The 20,856-nt window shown below is 40.1% G+C and overlaps 1 protein-coding gene across 1 annotated transcript in view; it reads right to left on the reverse strand.

Annotated features, from left to right (window-relative positions):
* The window catches only part of COPB2 (coat protein complex I subunit beta 2), a 28,269-nt gene that overhangs the window by 5,204 nt on the left and 2,209 nt on the right, over positions 1 to 20,856 (reverse strand). The window contains exons 2-20 of the mRNA XM_089681528.1: positions 18,503 to 18,640; positions 17,122 to 17,208; positions 14,430 to 14,556; positions 14,174 to 14,322; positions 13,534 to 13,680; positions 12,452 to 12,551; positions 10,171 to 10,313; positions 8,829 to 9,028; positions 8,633 to 8,743; positions 8,063 to 8,151; positions 7,061 to 7,167; positions 6,611 to 6,754; positions 6,098 to 6,228; positions 5,268 to 5,475; positions 5,068 to 5,178; positions 4,091 to 4,305; positions 3,807 to 3,899; positions 1,197 to 1,377; positions 763 to 825 (exon numbers count right to left, since the gene is read on the reverse strand). Of these exons, the coding sequence (XP_089537654.1) occupies positions 763 to 825; positions 1,197 to 1,377; positions 3,807 to 3,899; positions 4,091 to 4,305; positions 5,068 to 5,178; positions 5,268 to 5,475; positions 6,098 to 6,228; positions 6,611 to 6,754; positions 7,061 to 7,167; positions 8,063 to 8,151; positions 8,633 to 8,743; positions 8,829 to 9,028; positions 10,171 to 10,313; positions 12,452 to 12,551; positions 13,534 to 13,680; positions 14,174 to 14,322; positions 14,430 to 14,556; positions 17,122 to 17,208; positions 18,503 to 18,640 (2,544 nt within the window). The remainder of the gene's footprint in view (positions 1 to 762; positions 826 to 1,196; positions 1,378 to 3,806; positions 3,900 to 4,090; positions 4,306 to 5,067; positions 5,179 to 5,267; positions 5,476 to 6,097; positions 6,229 to 6,610; positions 6,755 to 7,060; positions 7,168 to 8,062; positions 8,152 to 8,632; positions 8,744 to 8,828; positions 9,029 to 10,170; positions 10,314 to 12,451; positions 12,552 to 13,533; positions 13,681 to 14,173; positions 14,323 to 14,429; positions 14,557 to 17,121; positions 17,209 to 18,502; positions 18,641 to 20,856) is intronic.

Below are 20,856 nucleotides of genomic sequence, written 5' to 3' on the forward strand. Positions count from 1 at the left end.
AATGAACTGTATTGTAACTTTACTGTCTTCTTTTAATTTGTAAAGTGCTGTGCAAACTGTTGCCACTATGCACACCCTGTATAGGAATAATACCTTTCAGAAAAAGATCTTAGAAATGTCTAATGCAGGCCATACATGGTTCAAATTCCAAAAGATTTTGCGTCCGAAAATCGAAAACATCATTTGCTCGGTAATCTGATGGTGCCATCATCGATTTCGAAAATCGCCTACCAAGTCATAAAGTTCACTCCATATAACAGGCGAAACTTCTGTTCCAATCACTGAAAAGGGGAGGAACCACAAAACCGGCCAGTGCCATTGACCCACTAACAGAGCAAAAATCAGCCGATTACTCTTAGGTCCAATTTTCGAACGAAAAATCGGTCGAATTTCGACCCATGTATGGCCAGCCTAAGGGCGTATATGTTAGCACTGGGAACCCCTACCTTTGGTCAGTCAGAAGGACACCAGTCACTTGTCCCAAATGTACATTGTAGCAAGAGTGCATTCTGCACCTGACATGTCACACTGTTGGACAGGAGCACAGCGATAGGTTACTGCAGATACAGGAATGTCATCTGAATCAGACAACAGCCCCTGTAGAACACTCTACTCCCTTGATTATAGCAGCCTCTATCAGCTGTAAAACAGAATGAAGCACTTCTGACAGGAGAGCGACATGTCTGGCACTTCAAGAGATGTAGGTTAAATATTACCACTGTAAATTACTGACACTCATGCAAGTCCAGTCACAGAACTCACCTTTGCCGTTTCAGAAGGAACAAATCCCTTTGCTTCAGCCAAGACATTTCTTTCTTCGTTTGGCTAGAAGACAGAAGATATCCGTTAAATGAAAAACCATGTACGGTAAAATCTGAATTGTGATCATTCACACATTACTAAAATACATATACAAGTGTTATGCCTCACAGGATTATATTCTGTACTACGTACCTATACAATAAAGGGTTACTTGATGATTGAAAATGTGTACAGTGAACAAAATATCAGAGGCACATCATTACAGTGATACCCCATTCAGTCACTGGACATAACAACAAGTATCAATACACTGGCCTACTTATCTGAGTTTGTCTCGGTTATGATTAGCCTTTATGTCAAGATGGCTTCTATGTTAGTAAAAAGGTTAAAAATGTTTTAAAAACCGGTTAACGAGCTTTGACACAAGTACTCACAGTGACATAGCGATATTCACTTGCTGGGCGCAAGGCACTAGTCTGCTGCTCTAGAAACTGTTCTCCCAGGAAGGCTTCCCGTAAACCAGGGAAAAGATTCTCATACTCAGTGGGGTCAGCCAAGGAGTCAGCTGCCTTTTGATTGATCTTGGACAGACTTTCCTTCCATAGTTTCACCACCCTACAAACAGAAATTGAAGTTATATCCATATCTATTAAGGCCTGGACATTATTCGGTTTTTTCAAAAATTGATCACGAATTCTTAACCACTTGACCTTCGTACGATTTACCCCCTTCATGACCAGGCCATTTTCAGCAATACACCAATACGTTACTTTAACTGACAATTGCACGGTGCGCTGTACATTAATGAAATGTCTTTTTTTTTTCTCACAAATAGAGATTTCTTTTAGTGGTATTTGATCCCTTCTGCATTTTTTTTCATTTTGTGAGCGCTTAATGAAAAACACTGACATAAAAAAAATAAATAAAATTATATATATACAAAAATTTAAAAAAAAAATCTAAATTTCCTAATAAATTTAGGCCAAAATGTATTCTGCTACATAAAAACCCCAATAAGCATATATTGCGCAAAAGTTATAGCATCTCCACTGACACTTTGTGGGAACGAGTGACACTAATACAGTGATCAGTGCTAAAAATATACAATGACAATAAACTAATGACACTGGTTGAGAAAGGGCTAAACATCTAGATCAAAGTGTTGACTGTGTGCACAATACACTGTTTTTACTAGGCAATCTGCTAGATTTTATTCCCGGAATAAAATCTAGCAGATAGACATTGACAGAACACAGCTCTGCCTTGTTTACATAGGCAGAGCTGTGTTCTGACAGTCTCCTCAGCGATCAACAGGTGCCATGGTGGAACCCAATACTTGGCTTAGACGATTGCCTAAGCCACCTATAGATGGTAAAACGAAGAACCAATGCACCTATTGCGGTTCACCTGGGATGAAAAGGGAAATCAGTCTTTTTTTTTTAAAGAAGCAGTGGCTGAATTGTACAGCCTAAACCACATCTATACAATGAAAGGAAATTCACTTTTGGTGAAATGGAGCCAGGCAGAGGTAAGGAAGGTATTTCACCTTAATCCTGCACCCCCAAACTAAATGAGCAATTAAACTTTGCTGTGCGGTGGGCCCCCACTGCCAGGGTAAATTTTGTCATAAACTTTATTTTTAGTATTTCCCTTGCACATGATTTGGTATTCAAAGTGAACACATATATACCTTGTTTACCTTAAAAAGTGTTACTAAACACACAACAGTAAAATCAGTCTGTGTATGCAGTAAAGCATGTTTGTTATACTCACTGAGGAACCTAAGGGGTTAATCCTCTGCATTCATCCTGTCTTCTTTGATCCTCCCCTTCTTCCACAGTCCCCAATCCATCTGCCTTAGCTAGAGAAGCAGTGACAAGCCTGCACATGCTCTGTTTGGTGTGTATTGCTAGAGAATTATTTTTGGGGGAGAAGGGCACATGTGATTGGCAAAGGGCCAATCAGCGCTATCCAGACAGAAGATCAAGGGTTATGCGGCCTCATAGAACAGTCAGAGGAGAATGAAAGCTCCTCCTACAAGATTAACCAGTGCTCAGCCAGACTCTGATAGAAGTCACAAGACTGCTATATACTGCCTATGAGAAAAAGTATTTAGCAGTTTATATTTGCTAATATAATTGCATTTCCATGTTCTGTGTACCATGGTAGACTAGATATAGTGAATGCAGGGTCCTGGAATTAGTAAAACTTTAAGTAAATGAACATTCGCTTGCCAAGTTAACAGCCTCTAATCTTTTAGCAAAGCAGCCCCATTGTCTTCCAAAAGTAATTTGGTATTCCTGCCTGGTGTAGCAAGCAATGTTTGTCACAAGCAGGTGTCAGAATATATTATTCAACTGTGCATTTTCTGTTTCAATACATTCTATGCAATACTGTACTTTGGAAGTGTAAAACTTCTATCCATCTAGGTCACACTAGAATACACAAGGAGATCTTTTTACTGTAAAAGATGATATACCGTACTTGTTTTTGCCTATACTATAACACTATGTCCTGTTTGTAGTATTATGCGCTGCCTTTTAATAGAGATTTGGGGGTTGTACAAGGGTGTGTAATTTGAAATACACTATTCCTTGCAAAGGATCACTTATAACTTATAGAAGATAGATATGTACACACTCATTTTAAGTGGAGCTCCAGCCTAAGTTAATAGTTAAATGCAGAATTGTTTAAGCAGTTGCAGGCCTGGGGCAGATATACTGCAGCAGCTCCATGCTGGATCATGGATTTAATACGTGCTTCTGCTCTACCAGGTAGGGGGCACATGTGAACTCGCCTTCTGCCCCAGCTGTGTTGTGATTCGTTACAGCACAAGCAGATCAGCGGAGTGGATGATAGGGGAAAGCTCTGTGATTGTAAACAATACAGAGCTCTGTCCTGACAGCAGTGATGTGCTGGTTTTTGTTTCCCTGCAAAGCAGGGAATAAAAACCGGCACATCCCTTAGTAAAATCAGCACACAGTAAACACATTACACTTGTTAGGCACACAGTTAACACACACAATCTAAATGTTCCTACTCACCTGGACACTTGGCTTGGCAGGTAAGTACGTGCCAAGAAAGCAGCCTCAGGAAGTCGACCAGTGGAAATGAGAAGCTCCAAGCAAGTATCCATCCTGCAAGGGAAGCAAATGATTGATAAATAGTACAGACACCATTTAAATTATTAAAATTATAAAAGTTCATGGGGGCTGGTTAGGCTGCCATTTGCTTCATGCACTATAAGAAAAAGACTGAAATTATGCTCAAGGTGCAATGACTGAAGACAGTATGTTGGTTTTACATTAAAAAAAACTGTCGTACATACTTTCCTAGTAGAAAGTAGCTCAAGAAAGCTACATTGTTCTTTCCATCTCTTTCAGCACCTTCAGCCAACTTGTTCACCATGGTGGTATTTCCTGAAGATGTTGCTAATAGTAAGAGACCACCATAATCCTGAGCATTGTGTAGACACTCCTGAGCCAGTCCAAACTGGCACTTGCTGATGGCCAACTCAGCTAGCTGCTTCCACTTCTGTTCAGACTATAAAAGGAAGGGAAAACATTTCATTAATTAACCAACAAAAAGAGTTATTGCAAAGCTATCAATATATGTAACATTCTGCATGAATAAACTACTCTAATGTAACTGTATACTGCAGTGGTATAAACACTTACATGGGCAATGTTTACCCGCATTGGATGTGCATTTAATAGATTTCATTACAAAAACCTTGAGTAAGGGAAGCCAAATAAGGGCTGGTTCTGAACACCATCGCAGCAGCTGGTATGCAGTTCAATTCGGTGCTGAGCTCAGCAGATCTCGCAACTTTTTTTTTTTTTTTTTTAAAACGACTTTACTGAGATGTCACACCTCATAAAGTTCAACTGTCAGCTGCGTGGTACGAGGCAGTGGTGTGAACAGATGTGAAGAGTTCCATTTAAAAAGCAGTTCTTGAGGTTCAAACAAGAGACAGCGGAGCAGCATATGAGTCTTCAGCAAACAGGAAGAATTATGTACCTTAATCTTCCATCCCTCAGTGATACTCCATTTGTTCAATGTTAGCTTCATTCATTCATGTACAATGACTGTTCATAAAACTGGAGTGTGTGTGAATGGCTATCCACGTCTGTAGTTACCTTAACACAGAGGCAACCCAAATGCCACATTGACAAAGTCATTGAATTTAATTATAATGTTGCTTATAGGATGTTATATACAGATATCACTGTAGACTTTCAGAGTGCCCAAAAGATTTGATAAGGAAAGAAAGGAAGGAAGGAAAAGAACAAGGCAAGACATTACCTCTGCCTCTACTGCCAGCTGATATGCGATCTTTAGTTCTCCTAGCTGCAGCGCCAGCTCAAAGCGATGCTCTGGGTCTGTGGACACAGCTAAGGCTTGTTGTTTGAAGCCCTGCAGAAGGAATACCGTTACAATTATTGAAATCTAAGTCACTAGGGAATTATAAATAGTAACATTTCGGAAGCCATTCATTCATTTACCTGTTTCTCCAGGAAGTGGGCAACACGTGTCCTCTGTTCTTTGGGGATGGTTGGAATGACTTTGTCAGCCATGCTGAAATCCCTTCTCATCACAGCTGTCTGATACTCCAAAACTGACACCAGCAGAGAATAGCTGACAATGTTTAGCTCTTTGTCTCCCAGGTACAAACGATTATCTTTGGGAATGTAACCCAGCAAATACATTGTCCTAAAGTAAGACAAGTTGTATATCTGCTACTTTTTAATGTTTCCGTCACAAAACTACACAAACATACCAGCAATATGATTTAGTCACTATTACTGTGAAAATAAACTACCCCACAGATTGGGCTCTAACACTGGCAACAGTTCCTACTGCCCCCAGAAAAGGGATCCGCATGACTTCAAGGATCATGGAAAGTGACTGAGTGGTTGTACAGTTCCAGGGACACTTTCACTAGAAAAGCTGACAGCCAGTTTGTGAGGCCACTGGGAGCAAGTAAAACCCCCCAATGTCACGGCTGTAAGAAGGGTTAAGCAACCTGCTAACAGACTTCAGTAAGTTTCTGCATAATTTGAAGCTTGTGAAAAATGACCATACTCCCATTAGGATGTGTGTTTAATATTTTCAAACTGGAGCTGATGGGTTCTTTTTAAGCTTGGTGGTGTTCACACTGCACTCAAGCCTGTGTGAACCAGGTCTTAATGTTTTTCCATAGTCACAAAGACTCTCACTGCTGCAAGCTAGGACATTATTCACGAGGACTGGTAGTCTTTTTTTTTTTTTAATCCCATTCCTTTATACAGCTAAATGTTACAAGTATACATAAGCTAAGAATGAAGCCACTTACCTGTCCAAGTGTGCAATGGTAACAATTTCTCCTCCTACGTAGTAGTTGAGTCTGTTCACTGTGCTGGTGTAGATAAAACAGTCTCCAACCCACAAGCCAGTCTTTACTATTTCCTGAATTTCACCCAGAACCTGGTAAGAAAGTTATGAGTTCAAATATTTAATGCACATATGCTTTATTGGTTTTTTTGCCTTCCTCTGGATCAACTGTGGGTACAGGAAAGCATATATGGGGGTTTTCTATGTGCATGTGTGTATTGTGTTTTTTTTTTTTTTTCCTCTGTTGATTGAATGGGATGGACTTGGTCTTTTTTCAAACAGATAACTATGTAACTGTGTAAAAACATAAGGGAAAACAATGTCATCCAAACCACTTGTTACAATAGTTTAGATTAAAACTTTTCCTTCATTATTGTACATTATCCACTCAGATGATAGTGGAGAACAAGACCGCCACCATAAATATCTACACTCTGGCTACAGGACAGCACATAAAATAATGTGTTGTACTTACTTCAAAAGCATCCTCTATGCCATCCTCAGAAACTCCTTCATGCGTCTCCTGTGCTGCAGCTACTTTGTCAGACAAGTATTTGAGAATGAAGAATGATTCCTCTGTGGCAATGCAGACCAGCTCTCCAGAGTCTGACCAGAAAATCTGCAATATAGGAATAGCACAGTGTATGTAGTACTATATGGGACGAAAATATTCACTGTAGGAGAATCCTCTGGGTCCATGTGTTTTAAATGACAATGACCGATTAACCACCAGTGAAAGCTTTGTGAAAGTCACATTTACTGCTTTATAAACATAACCCTTCGACTTTTAACAATGCAAAGTAGCTATTTTACTATGACTACTATTCAAAAATTCCCCCAGAATCCTTTGTGCTGAACTTTTAGATTACACAAATTATGTCTTTACATACAATAAATATTTCTGCTTAGCATTTTGTGAACTCACGTGTTTGGGTTGGATTTCTATCCTACGAATAAGTTCAGTATTTTCCCAGTCATAGAAGGCCAAACCGTTAACAGAGCGGACACCAAGAAGAAAGCCGCCATAGATTCCTGGAAGAGTGTGCAATATATTTTGTTTTGTTTAGTTGCCAAATTATAAAAAGTTAATCATCAATCGTAGAATGAAACTAAAAATTAAGTGTATCTTGTGTAAAATATTAAATCTATATTTATTAATAAATGTATAAATCCTGATCAGTGACTTTAGAATATAGGTGTACCTTGGTTTACGAATGTAATGTGTTCTCCGGGACGTTTCGTATTGCGAAAAATTCGTAAACCGAAATGCAGTTTCCCATAGGAATGCATTGAAAACTAATTAATCCGTTCCAGAGATCAGGAAAAAAAAGTTAAAAAAAAAAAAAGTCGCTGTCACTATAGGTCACTGTCGGTTTTTAAATGTAATTACTGGCTTGTTTTTCCTTCACTATAGCTCAGAGAATCAGCTATCACTTTCCCCCAGCTAAAAGAAAGAAAGTTTCCTTTTAGTTTATTTCCCTGGAGTTTAAAGAAACAATGTTTCCTTTTATTTTGTTTCCCAAGATAAAAGAAACAAAGTATCCTTTAGCTCCTGGGAAAGTGACCGCTAATTCTGTGAGCTATAGTGAAGAAGAAGAAAAAGAAAAAAGCCAGCAATTGCATTTAAAAATCGGCATCATCATACACTTCGTATTGCAAAAAAATTTGTAAACCGAGGCATTATTTTCAATGGATGTTTATTCGCTCATGTTTTCTGATCACACACACCTATCTACCTGTTATGATGGCTGCTTCACTGGCCAATAGTAATGTTTAGGAGACAGAAAAGGGGAGACAAGCTTTGGTACTATCATACTCTTTTTAGGATAGGATAATGGACATAGATAAAAAAAAAGAAATTACGATAAAAGCTTAGAAGCCCTATAGAAGTTAAACATCCATGCTATTTCAGAAGAAGAAAACCAACCTTCTGCACCAAAATCAGGTTTAAAACTTTTCTTCTCTTTGAAGTTTTTGAAGATCTTCACTACACTATTGCTTTCACGAATAGCATACCTGCAAGTGATATGAGAATTGAAATGTTAGCTGTAAGGTTATTTGATTTCTCTGTGTATACAATACCAAGCTATTGTGGAAAATGAATAGTTCAGAGTCAACCAGGAGTCTGAGGTATATCCTGGGTAATCTCTTCAGTACCTGAGCAAACTTTTCAGTTGACTAATAATTAGCACTGAACATGTATAATTTTGGAACATGCATCCCCAGTGAGTAAAAATCTGCAAATATTTGGGGACTTTTAAAAAAAAAATGTTTTTGCTTAAAGTGACACTAAAGAATTTTGTTTGGCTTAAAATAAAAAAACAAATTATACTTACCTGCTCTGTGGATCTATATTACAGAGTGGTCCCTTACCTCCTTGACAGTCCCCTGCTGGTGCGGTCAGCTTCTCCTTTGAGCCTATGGCTCCCACTGCTTTCAGGGTACTTTAATGAGGCTTATTTGCTCTGCTAAAGACATTCTGAAACATTCCACTTACTCAGAGGAGTCATGAGCCCAAACAAACTCTTGTGCAGATCCAAAGCTCTTGTTTCTCAGCGCCATAGCTGTGTATATAATGTATTCTCCATCGCCGCACACAACCACGAACCTAAAAATCAGATAGCGACTTATGAGCTGTAGAGTGTATGCACTTGCATAATAAATACTAGTCACGACCCATAAAAAGTCCTTACCTGCCGTTGGGATTGTGTTGTATGGTCTGTGGATAGATTTCACAGCTGCCCATGTCCTTCACAGCGAGAGGGAGCCGTTCTCCATCCTTAATTTCTGTTTCACCCATGGCTTTTAGATTAGCCTGTTGCACTTCAGAGTGCTTAGCCCAGATGATTTTGCCATTCGCATCCATAGACATTGCTGGCTCTTCACGACCCAGCTAGAAAGAGAACAGTCATATAGTTCAATACCAGCAATGCAGAGGCATCTGTATATCTTTAGGACCGCCGAGGAGCAGATATACTGCTACAGGGAAGCCACCTTGTGCAAAATCTCGTATATAAATGTGTTGCTAAACTTCAACCTTGGGGCGCGCATGTGCGCCACCGCCGGGCCGCTTTGGCTGTTTGTATTTACAGTAGAAACCAATCTGCAGATGCCGAGCAGTGGATGTCTGCTAGCACCCAATGATCGTCAGGGAGAGACACAGAACTGAGCACTGCCTATGTAAACAAGGCAGAGCTCCGTTCTGATAGGGAAGAAGTGATGAATCTTGTGTTCCTGCAGAGCAGGGAATAGCATCCATCACTTCCCTTAGTAAAAGCAGCACACAGTTTACACAAAAGCACTAGCTAGGCACACATTTAACCCTTTGATTGCCCTAGATGTTTAACCCTTTCCTAACCAGTGTCATTAATACAGTGTCAGTGCATATTTTTAGCACTGGTCACTGTATTGGTGTTACTGGTGCCCACAAAGTGTCAGTGTCCAATTGTCCGCTGCAATATCGCAGTCCTGCTATAAGTTGCTGATCGCTGCCATTACTACTATATAAAAAATTCCAGTATATATACACCACCACTTGTAGCTGCTATAACTTTTGCACAAACCAATCAATACATGCTTATTGGGATTTTTTTTAACCAAAATTATGTAGCAAAATACATATTAGCCTAATTTTATGAAGAAATTTGATTTTTTTTACAGGATATGTTTTATAGCAGAAATTAAAGTATATTTTTTTTGCCTGTCTTTTTTTGTTTATAGCGTGCAAAAAGAAATCCGCAGTGGTGATCAAATACCATCAAAATAAATCTCTATTTGTGGGAAAAAATAGCATAAATTTTATTTGGGTACAGAGTTGCATGACCGTGCAATTGTCAGTTAAAGCAACGCAGTGCCGTAATGCAAAAAAAAGCCTGGTCAGGAAGGGGGAAGGTAAATTTTCCGGAGGACAAGTGATTAATATGGTAGTTTTTTTTCAAAGGGTAAAACCTTAATATTTTCTCTTACACAAATAACTTTACATGACCAGCGGCACCATTTTTTCTTAAATGATACCTGAACCTTTCCATGACTTACCTTAACAATGATGCTGCCCTCATCATACCCAAGAGCAACATTGTTGGAGCCCCGGAGTCCACACACACACCAGACTCGCTCCATGCCATAGTTCAGAGTACTCTCAAGTCGATAAGTGCTGGAATGCCAAATCCTAACAGTGCCTGTTGGGAAAAGTTTCATAAAATTTGATTACCTTGTCCCCCCTAAAACATATAATTCTATCTAAAATCATCTTCCTGCTTCTCACAATACAGGGTTTCTAGCCTAAAATGTGTACACATTCTGATGTCTGAACTTTTATACAATATACCTCTATTGCTATAAATTAAAGAAAAAAAAATCAATTTTTCATGTATTAACCCAAACAAATCCCCTTTTATTCCTGAAAACCAGTAAGGCCTAATGAACACTGGGGATTTTGTAAATGCTTTTCTCCTCGCAGGAGAAAAGCAACATCAAGAACATGCCTATGCAGTGTTTAGCAAATGGTTTAGGAGTGTCTAGTGTTTGGGCATTTATTTATTGGCTGAAATAATAATTTATTCTAGCCATTGAAATGAAAACAAATGGTCAAGTGCTAAATGCACCTAGCATTTATGCAGTTTTTTTTCCTGCCAAAAATACACCTTTCTTTTCTTTTCAATGGGTTTTTATTGGTATTTTAGTATTTGAAGTACAGAATACAAACTTGACCACTTTCAAAGACAAAAACAGAATTTCATCCAGCACCAGTAGTCAACAGCGGTTTAAAATGTATGAAATATAGTTAAAGTAGGTAAGGGTTTGGATAATATATCCAAATACAGAGGTAGGAAAAACATTTTGTGTCGGATAGGTAATAAGTGCATAGAAAAGTTGTTCGTCTATAGTTTCACAGCCGACATCAACGTGAACTATAGCGAAGAAGATATGTTAAAATGCTAGAGCCGAAAAACTTAAGTTAAAAAAAAAAAAAAGAAGAAGGGGGGGGGGGGGGGGGAGAGAAAGAGAAGAAAGGAAGGAAGTAGGAAGTGGACGTTCCCAAAGCTTGAATTCAGTTAGTGAGGTATGATTGGGTTATAGTGAAGGAAAGCTATTCGCTGAGATTTCCAGGTGAGCATATTGAATCCACGGAGTCCAAATTTTAAGGAATCTCTCGTGGGAGTCTGAGAGTATGCTAGCCAATTTTTCATTTATTAAAAAGAAGTCAAGGCAGCGATGAACTTCCGTAAAGGAAATTAATTGCGGTTTCCAGGCTTTCGCTATGGTTTGTTTGGCCGCCAATAGTACATAGGTGGCTAGTTTAAATTTGTGTTCAGACAGACCCGGAGGTTTTAGGTGTAAAATAGTGTACCACAGAGTCTCTCAGGAAGGGGTAGGTGAGTAGAGATTGAAGTAATTTGAGGAGTTTTGTCCAAAATCGGGAGATGATAGGGCATGTCCACCATATGTGTAGGACATTGCTCGGTGCGTTACAGCCACAAAAACAAGTGTTGGAAGAAGATGAGTAGAGTAAAGCTAGGCAGGATGGGACAAGATACATCTTGTCACTGTTTTAAAGGCCAATTCCATGGTGAGGACATTGATGGAGCATGAGGTCATGATTAACCATATCTGTGACCAACATGCATGATCTTTAGTGCCTTTGAGGTCCCTTTCCCATCTGGAGATGTAAGCATGGCTATTGGGGTTCCGCAGGTTAGTGAATTGCGAGTACAGAATTGAGAGAAGTTTAGGGGAGAGAGGTGTCCGGTGGCAAATATGTTCAACAAGGATAGTTGTGTGGTCGGATCTTTATTAGTAAGGATTGAAGTTACCCAATGATTGGGCTGTAGATAGCGGAAAAGTTCCGTTGCGTGGGGGGACGGCGCCCCTTGTGTTTGTCCCTTATTTCTGCCCAGGTGTAAACTGAGCAGCCCATAAGAAATGAGTGAATACAATGGAAGTTGTGGGAGGTCCACCAGTGAAAGGAGGAAAATACCCCTCTCTTGAACTCACAAGTGATGGGTTTTTTTCTGGCTCTAAACTCCTATGTACACACCTATGTGTGCATGGACACATAGGCTAACATGGAGGGGCGTTTAGCAGTGGAAAAAAAAAAAAAGTCAAAACACCCATAAAACAGACGTTTTTGAGCTCAAGTGTGCAATGAGGCCTAAAACATTAATCTAGTTAGTCATCATTGTTTACTGTACAACTTAGTAAGCCTCATCCTTTTTAAATGCCCCTGCAAGTATTATAACCTGTTCAAAATGTTTTTTTTTTTCTGCACTCATAACATCTCTACCAAAATGTACATTGAAATCATTCACAGACTTACCATCTTCGGAGCCTGTGATTATAATAGGGAGTTCAGGATGGAAACTGACACAAGAAACATTCTGAGCATGTCCTTCCAGAGTTTGGACGCACGTCTTGTTCTATACAGAAAAATATAGGAGAAAATCAAACAGCAACTCTATGAATGATCCTAAAGGAGAACTCTAGATTCATTCAAGAATTCATTCAAGAATGCAATAAACATTCCCAGGAGCATGCAGTAAATATGAAAATGGCCGATCATGGAAACCAGAGAACATTAACCCCTTCACACCGGCGCCTCCCGGCCCTTTAAGAGTTTCAGAAGCCGGGAGGCGGGACAGGCGGGGTTTAGGGATCATGTGACCACCGTGACGCGTTGTCACGGCGGTCACATGATCAGGAAAGGTCCCGATCGAAAGAGGAGACTGGGACCTTTCCATGAGTACCGGACATGTGTGCTGGGAGCGCGCACTCAGCACATTTTTTTTTTTTTTTATTAGAACGCAAATGTGCAGCAGCTCGGCGTCTAGGCCCAGACACCGGGAGGCTGCACATTTGTGTGCGGCCAGCATGAAGAGGTTAAGCTGTTAGTATATGACTCAGACCCACATGAAGAATAGGATGGAAGGTTTATAAATGCTAGCATCCTCGGCAGTCTAAACTATTGGTGCGAATGCTTCTTTTATGCACCAGTTATTATCCTCCAGTTGCGAAAGGACAGAAGCAAAGCCAATTTACCTTGGAAGGGTGGCAAAGCTGTAGGGCTTCAGATAATTTTGTATGACTCAGTTCTGCCAGCAATAACATGAAGAAGAGGAGACGTCATACAATCATTCTTGATTTTTGAATTATACCTCATCATAGAGACTGTTAGAACCCAAGATTAAGGGGACAGTTTAGCTATAAATATTGCTTCCTGAAGTTCTTCCTCAACATGAATACTGGAAATCTAACAAACCTTCCTATAACTAAACAGCTGTGGTTTAACTCTTAGAACAGCCAGAATCCAACAACACATCGATAAACAGCCACATTTTCCTTTGCACCATAACTAAAAACCATGTACATTTCTTCGTGCAACCCATGATTTCTCTCACTAACCTGGTAGTCCCAAATCTTTACAAGTCTGTCATCAGCTCCAGAGATGAGGTATGGCTTGTCACCTCCACTATAATAATCAATGCAGTTCACCCCTTTCTCGTGTCCCTCGAGAGTGAAGTTAGGGGAAGAGGAGCCAAGCTGCCAAACCTGTACAAAAAAACATTGACAGTACAAGTAAAATAAGATAACAGCACAACTTATAACATTAAAGAAGAACTAAAGGCAAATCTTTTTTTTTTTCATTTTAGATTGAGTAAGGGAGAGTTATAACCCCAATCAGTTTCTTTTGCATTAGTGTCCCATTGGGGAGATTTCACTGTCCCATAGCCAAAATAGGAAATGAAAATAAAATCCCTCCAAATAAGGGGGAATCACCAGAACTAGTTTCTCCATTGATATAATTCCACTCTGTTCCCATTCTAGTGACAACCCAAAATTTGGAATTTTCTTTCACTCTTGGTGATAACAGTATACAGGACAAATAGGGTGAATTTCTAATGGAAACACGGACAGCAATAACAACCTGACAGGTGATCTAATCCCTCTCCACTCTATCTAAAACAAAAGGAAAATATTTTACCTTTAGTTATACTTTAAGGACCTATCCCACCATCATATAAAGCAGCAATGTTTGGTGTACCTTAATAGTGCGGTCAAGTGAAGCACTTGCAAACTGGTTGTTGTCCTTGGGGTTGATGACAATTTGCATGACGTAGTGTGTGTGACCTTCAAACACCTGAGAGCAAGACCATTTCTTATCCCAATCCCAAAGTTTAATCATCATATCATCTGCAGGAAAAAGACAGACATAATTCACACAAAAACTGTACACAGCTCATGCTAACATTACTATACAAAAACAACACATTTTATTTCAACATTATCAGTAAACATACCACTGCTGGTGAGAATGAAAGGCTGTGTGGGGTGCACAGCGATACAACGGATATAGTCCGAATGAGCCTCAAACATGTGAACCCGTTCCAATGTATTGTAGTTGAAGACTCTGATTTGCATGTCATCCTTAGGATAGAAAATGAGCAGTGAACTTTACATCTTCACATAGAATGGATCTTAAGAGATATTACTTACATGAAAAATCAAATAAAGGGAAACCTTTCAAATTAGAGCCAAAAGTATCATTGTTAGTCCTATGTCCTTTTTATTGAACACTTTGAAAATTTAACTAGCAGGCATTACCTCTGCAATAGAAAGCATCAACCACAGTGGACCTTTGCAATCATCCCCATCTGGACTGAAGTATTCCAGCCATGGGAGAATTATGGAAAGTCCATGCTTAGCCGTTTAAAACAACAAGACCTAGGCCTTACATCGCAGAGTAATGAAGAATCTATTTTTAGTGTCATTCCATCAGTAGTGAAACACTGTTTTTCATGTGCCTGCAATTTAGTGAAGCCTTGATGGTTCGGCCAGCAAGGCAGCCAGAACATAGGAACAGGAGAGCATTTTCTCTGCAAAATGGATAACAGGCACATGGTGTGGCAGTCCATGTATGTATTAATGAGTTCCAAGTGGGCAAGGGTAGTCCAGTAGGCACTAAGGGCAAGCTGCAAAGAAGCGAAGCATAACTCTGCAGAAGGGAAACAAAGAAACACAGCTTCCTATTAACCACTTCCAGTCCAGGCACTTTTACCCCCTTCCTGTCCAGGCCAATTTTCAGCTTTCAGTGCTATCACACTTTGAATGACAATTGCGCGGTCATGCAACACTGTACCCATATGAATTTTTTAGCATTTTTTTGAGACAGATAAAGCTTTATTTTGGTGGTATTTATTCACCACTGGGATTTTTTTTTTGCTATGTAAATTAAAAGTCCAAAAAGTTTGAAAAAAAGTGTTTTTCTTATAAAATTTTGCAAATAAATAGTATTTCATCATAAATCTTGGCCAAAATGTATTCCGTTATATTTTTAGTAAAAAAAAAATAAAAATAACCCAAATTAGTTTATAACCAAAAATTAATAAATTTTTTTAATATTATTTATTATTTTTTTCCATACTGTCACCCTAGCAGTACAGTGTCACCATGGTGACACTGTACTACTTGTGGGGGGTGATGAAGATTTTTTTTTTTTTTTTACACTGATTGCTTTTACACCCATAAAGGATGTAAAAGCAATCATTTCTCCTTCTCTCTAGCTGCATTCTTGCAGCCATTGAGAACTACTGAGTTGTGATTGGTCACAGCTTGTCACATGGTACAAGGCTGTTGTGAATAGCCTTGTACTATGTGACCTCTGTGATCATTCACAGATTTCACACATAGTAAGCAATGATATCACAAGTGACATCTTGCTTACTACTCTGCATGTGATCACTGATTGGCCAATCAGTGATCACATGATCGGGACCTCGCACAGAGGTCCCGTCCGACAATCGGTGTTCCACTGTGTCCAGAGGACACAGCGGGCACTGGATTGCGGTGCTGCGCGCGCCCAGGGAGCGCGCACAAGCAGGGTGCGGGGAGGATATTTATAAAGGGCCACCCGACCCTGCACTGCCACCGTCTGGCCGTTTATATATAATGGCCGGACGGGAGGTGGTTAAATCTCTTCCCAGTACACATTTAGAGGTGCTGTGTTTCTTTGTTTCCCTTCTGAGGAGTATATTCTCTGCCCTTCTTGGAGACAAATCACTACAGACAGTTTCACCAGTGTGATGCATGTGTAACACATCTTGGGGGTGTAACCAGCAGGAGATATTACTGGCAGAGCCTGAGATTAGTCTAACATACATCTTTGGGGTGTAGGCAGCTGGAGATACTGTTGAAGTCTGGCTGAGAGTGTGTGCTGTGACCAGAACATGGGTGTTGCAGCTACTACCTTTACATGAAAAAGTCATTTAGCCCAAAAGTCTCTTGAAGAAATTAAAGAGAAGGGCACTTCATAGTATCCAACAAAAACAAAACCCAACAGGCAAACTGGCAAGTGTAGGCCTACAGAAGTAAGAGGAGAGCACAATGAGTGCTAGATTCTTTCCAGGCAGCACAGTGGCTTAGTGGTTAGCACTGCTGTCTTGCAGTAACAGAGTACTCAGTTTGAATCTTTGTTATGACATGGAGTTTGCATATTCTCTGTGTGATTGCATGGGTTTCCTCCCACACTATAAAGACATGCTTGTAGGTTAGTTGGCTCCTGTGTAATATGGCCTTAGTATGTGTGTATATGCATGTGAGACAGGGACTATAGTTCCTAAGAATTTTGGGGATGGTCTGATGCGAATGTAGAATATATTTAAAAAGCTATACATTGTCAGTAATATTCAACTGGGAAAATTCATCCTTGGCCAAGATATGTAGTAGGCGGCCTACTGAACAAGAACATTCTCTGATCTGACTGGAAATTAGCAAACTGAGTGAATGACCTGTAACAGCAGTAAGTACCTTTACGGATAGTCATCAAAGGTGAAATGCAAATGGTAACCAAAATACAGTATAGCAAGCATATAAAAATTAGAATATCACATTAGAAATGTTTTGACTTTTTATTCATTTTTACCCTGCACCAGGACCAGGGCATTGTTTCCAAAAAATGTCGCTGAATTACTTTAGTGAAAATGTCAAACTTACTGCTCCTGTGACGACCCAGTTTTTCCTAGCCACAAACTTCGCCGCTCTGACTGGCAAATCACATACTTCAAAAGTTTTTACAAGTGTCTGAAAGCACAAATAAAAGTTTTAAGACAAACATAATGAAGCACCAAAGTGGTGAGTTTGAAACTTTTCACCAATTAAAGATAAGAATTTAACTTCATCCCAGTTGGGTTAAAAAAATAAAAAAATAAACACAGACACAACGTCTACTAATTTCACCCCATAAATAAACCATAAATTAGTAAATGGCAGCTTCCCTGGGAACACATTCCTGGAAACCGCTCTGTCTGGTTTCCCCCACTGTCTTACTGTACATCTTCCCTACACCCAACTTGATAACAGGCGCTCATGTAGCTGGGACCTAGGGACAAGCCATAGAAAGAAGATATTTAACCATTTCACCTCCAGATACCTTAGTACCATTTAGGAACTTCCAAAGTATCTTAATACACCAGTAAAAATGTGTGGGTATAGCTGCAACAATTGATATATATAGCCATAGAAAAAAACTGAAATGAGGCTACCTGTCTGAAATACTTCTAAGCCAAATAGGTGGCATTGGTGTAACCCAAAGCCTACTGAAGCAGATGAAAGACACTAAGGGGCTCCTTCAGTGCCAGTGTTTCTCTGCAGTTAAATGATACATTCACTTTTTATATAAAAATAATAAATGCACATCTTTTTGCAGGAAAAAAAAAAAAAAGAAAAAAGGGAGGTGCATTTTTAATTTTTTTACACTGCAAGCATTGCATCTGTGATCAGCAGATCAGAGGTGGAATGCTAGGATCCTGGGAGATGTTCAGTCAGCTATCTGCCTGTGACTCATACAGATAGACAGTTACTGAATGGCAGGAAGACTCAATGAACTACAAGAGCGCTCACCAGGACCCTTGCAGTTTGTTGAGAACTACAAGTCTTAAGCTGCAGCGACAGGGCCACACTGCTTTCAAATTATTACAGTGGGTGTAGGGAGAAGATCCCCACCCGCTGTCACTGGGAGGAGATCGGAGGAGAGGGGAAGAGGAGGTAGGACCTGGAACATGTTATGTTTCACCCTAAATACCAGTGGAACATGTTACATGTTCCAAAGGTAAAGTTAACCTTTAATGAATGTGCACCAAGCCAGGTATAGTATATGCATAGTTACATTAGTCCAAGCTGGACCAATGTAACTATGTAAAATATACCATACCTGGAATTAATCTGGAATGTTTGAAGATTTTTCATTAGGTATATTTTCCCATGAATTAAATAGCAGCAAACATAATTTATGTACACTGTATACAGTATGTATGTTTTTAATTCAATACATTTAAAACATATATTTATAACGCAGAGACAAGTTATCCTGCATTACCTGTGTCTCATGATTCCAAACACAAACACTGCCATTGTACAGGCTGGCCAGCATCCATGGCTCTGTTGGATGTAAATCAACACTTTTCACTCGGTCAGACCGAGCGGTGAGCTTCCTCTTGATATCAAGTCGCAGAGGCTGTACACAAAAAATTAAAACACAGTGTTAGTAATACAAAACACCTTCCATTGCTGTATTTATATATTTTCTATAAATCTCATGTCTACCAGATGAGGAGTGGGAGTATTAGGGTATAATGCAAAACAACTCATGCAGGTTGCAGCTATAAAGTGCCAGAGAACTGTATAACGAATGACAGCCACTGCAAATGTTTAAAGGATACATTCACCTTTGGGAACATGTTACATGTTCCACCCATTTTTAGGATGTAACATGTTCCCATACAGTGGTGTATTTAGGTTTTGTGCTGCCCTAGGCAACACAAAAATCGGCTCCCCCCCACGGAGGGACCCTGACACCGACCAACACCCCCCTCCCCCACAAACAGAGCCTGGTATTGACCAACACCACCCCATCTCCACCTGAGAGAGCCTTCCTCTACCACCGCTCCCAATACACTGGCCACCCCACCCTGGCGAGAGGGAGAAGACACTCACATTCACAGCTCTGGATATCCCAGGGAACAAGAGTCGGGCTCTGCATACACCATCAAGCAACCCGCAGCCTCTCTTAGATCCCTTCTTCCATCCCTTCTTCCGGAGGGCCATGCTGCCACCCTAGGCAAATGCCTTGTGGTAAAATACACCCCTGTTCCCATAGCTGCCCCGCCTCCCTCTGACAGAGTACAGGGAGAAGTCTCCCCGTACTATCTGTCAAATTTGAAAACAGATGCACACGGCCGCATCATTCATTCACAGACTTCCATGAATGAATGAACTGCAAGTCCTGGCGGCCTTAGTGGCTGTTGGCTTGTAGTTTTCAATGAGCTACCACAGCGCTCCACAGCTTATTGAAGCTGTCAGAATATCTGCTTGACTGTACATCCCGTACGGCAAGCAGATATTCTGACAGGTCTGTAGGAAACCTGAGTGGCAACAGCGCTCTACTGATCGATGGTGCAATGCTTTCCTGGCTCCTGTAGACAAATATAATAAATGCAAATTTTTTTACCTGCAAAAAAATGTGCATTTATTATTTTTGTCTAAAAGGTGAACATATCCTTGTCAGGCAGCGGCTCACTTTATTCATCCTGCCAGTGGGCTGCAATTCGGTGGATGCTTCAGAACTGCTTCCATCTACCGGGAGGAGAGGCACAAGAAGGGCGGTGTTTTTATGAACCAGTGTACACATGGAAAATATGAGTGTATTGATTTTTATGGTGCTGTGTCAATGAAACGTACTACACTAGGGGGTGTGCTCTCTTTTTGTTTTTATGTTCATAGTGTTCAGGTCACCTGGGGAAGTTGTGAGAGCTGCATCAATAAGTGTCACTTTGAAAGTCATTTACTGAACTTATTGGGGGTTAATGGTGAAAAGCGCACCAGCTGGAGGTTTTGTCCTATGAGTGTTGGTGTGTACGTTAATAGCACTTTAACCTCCCTGGCAGTATGATTATTTCAGATTTTTGGTGCTGAAAGCGGTACTTTTATTTTGCATGGAAATTTGACGTTTTATATTGTAGGCCTGTCATTTTTAGGAATAACTCACTGAAATCTGTCCGAACAAGAGTCTAGTAAACATTCCGGATATGATAAAACTTGAAACACAAAATCATAAATTATAATTTAATAAATAATCATAAAAAATAATAATATAATAATAATAATAAATTTAATTCAATAATATAATCAAACCAAAAACACTGAAATTTGAAATATAGCGCCAAGTTCACACATCACTGAGCAAAGTCGCACTATCGTTTTCAGTGTCTGATGACGAATTTCCCCCACGAATCATTATCACTCAATTCTGCAAGTGGTTCTAATTTACTATCGCTGTTCTCTAGCCGGTCTAAAACCGCTTTTGACCTAAAGTGACGCTTTTTGGACGCCATGTACGTTTCTCAGTTTCCAGGCAGAAAGAACAGTAAAAATGCAGGCAGGGCGCCGGACAAAGCAGTAAAGACAAAATGTATGTGAAATGCTTTGAAACAGTAATGTTTACTACGTCATATTCGTTTATTAGAAAATGACAGTTTCTAAAATTTTTAAATTTGCCGCCGGTTCCAGCCGGGACCGGAGGAGATGGCCGGGGACGCTGCAGGGGATGCATCGTGGGAGCGAAGGACAAGGTAAGAGCTGCAGGGACTCCCTGAGCAACGCCGAACGGTAAGCCCGACTGTAGCTTGGGGATACCACTTGCGGTACTGAAATTTTACTACCGAGCTACACTCG

Source organism: Staurois parvus, unplaced genomic scaffold (genome assembly GCF_062004578.1).
Source record: "Staurois parvus isolate SC_StPar_1 unplaced genomic scaffold, SC_StPar_1.0 ptg000270l, whole genome shotgun sequence".
Classification (NCBI taxonomy): domain Eukaryota; kingdom Metazoa; phylum Chordata; class Amphibia; order Anura; family Ranidae; genus Staurois; species Staurois parvus.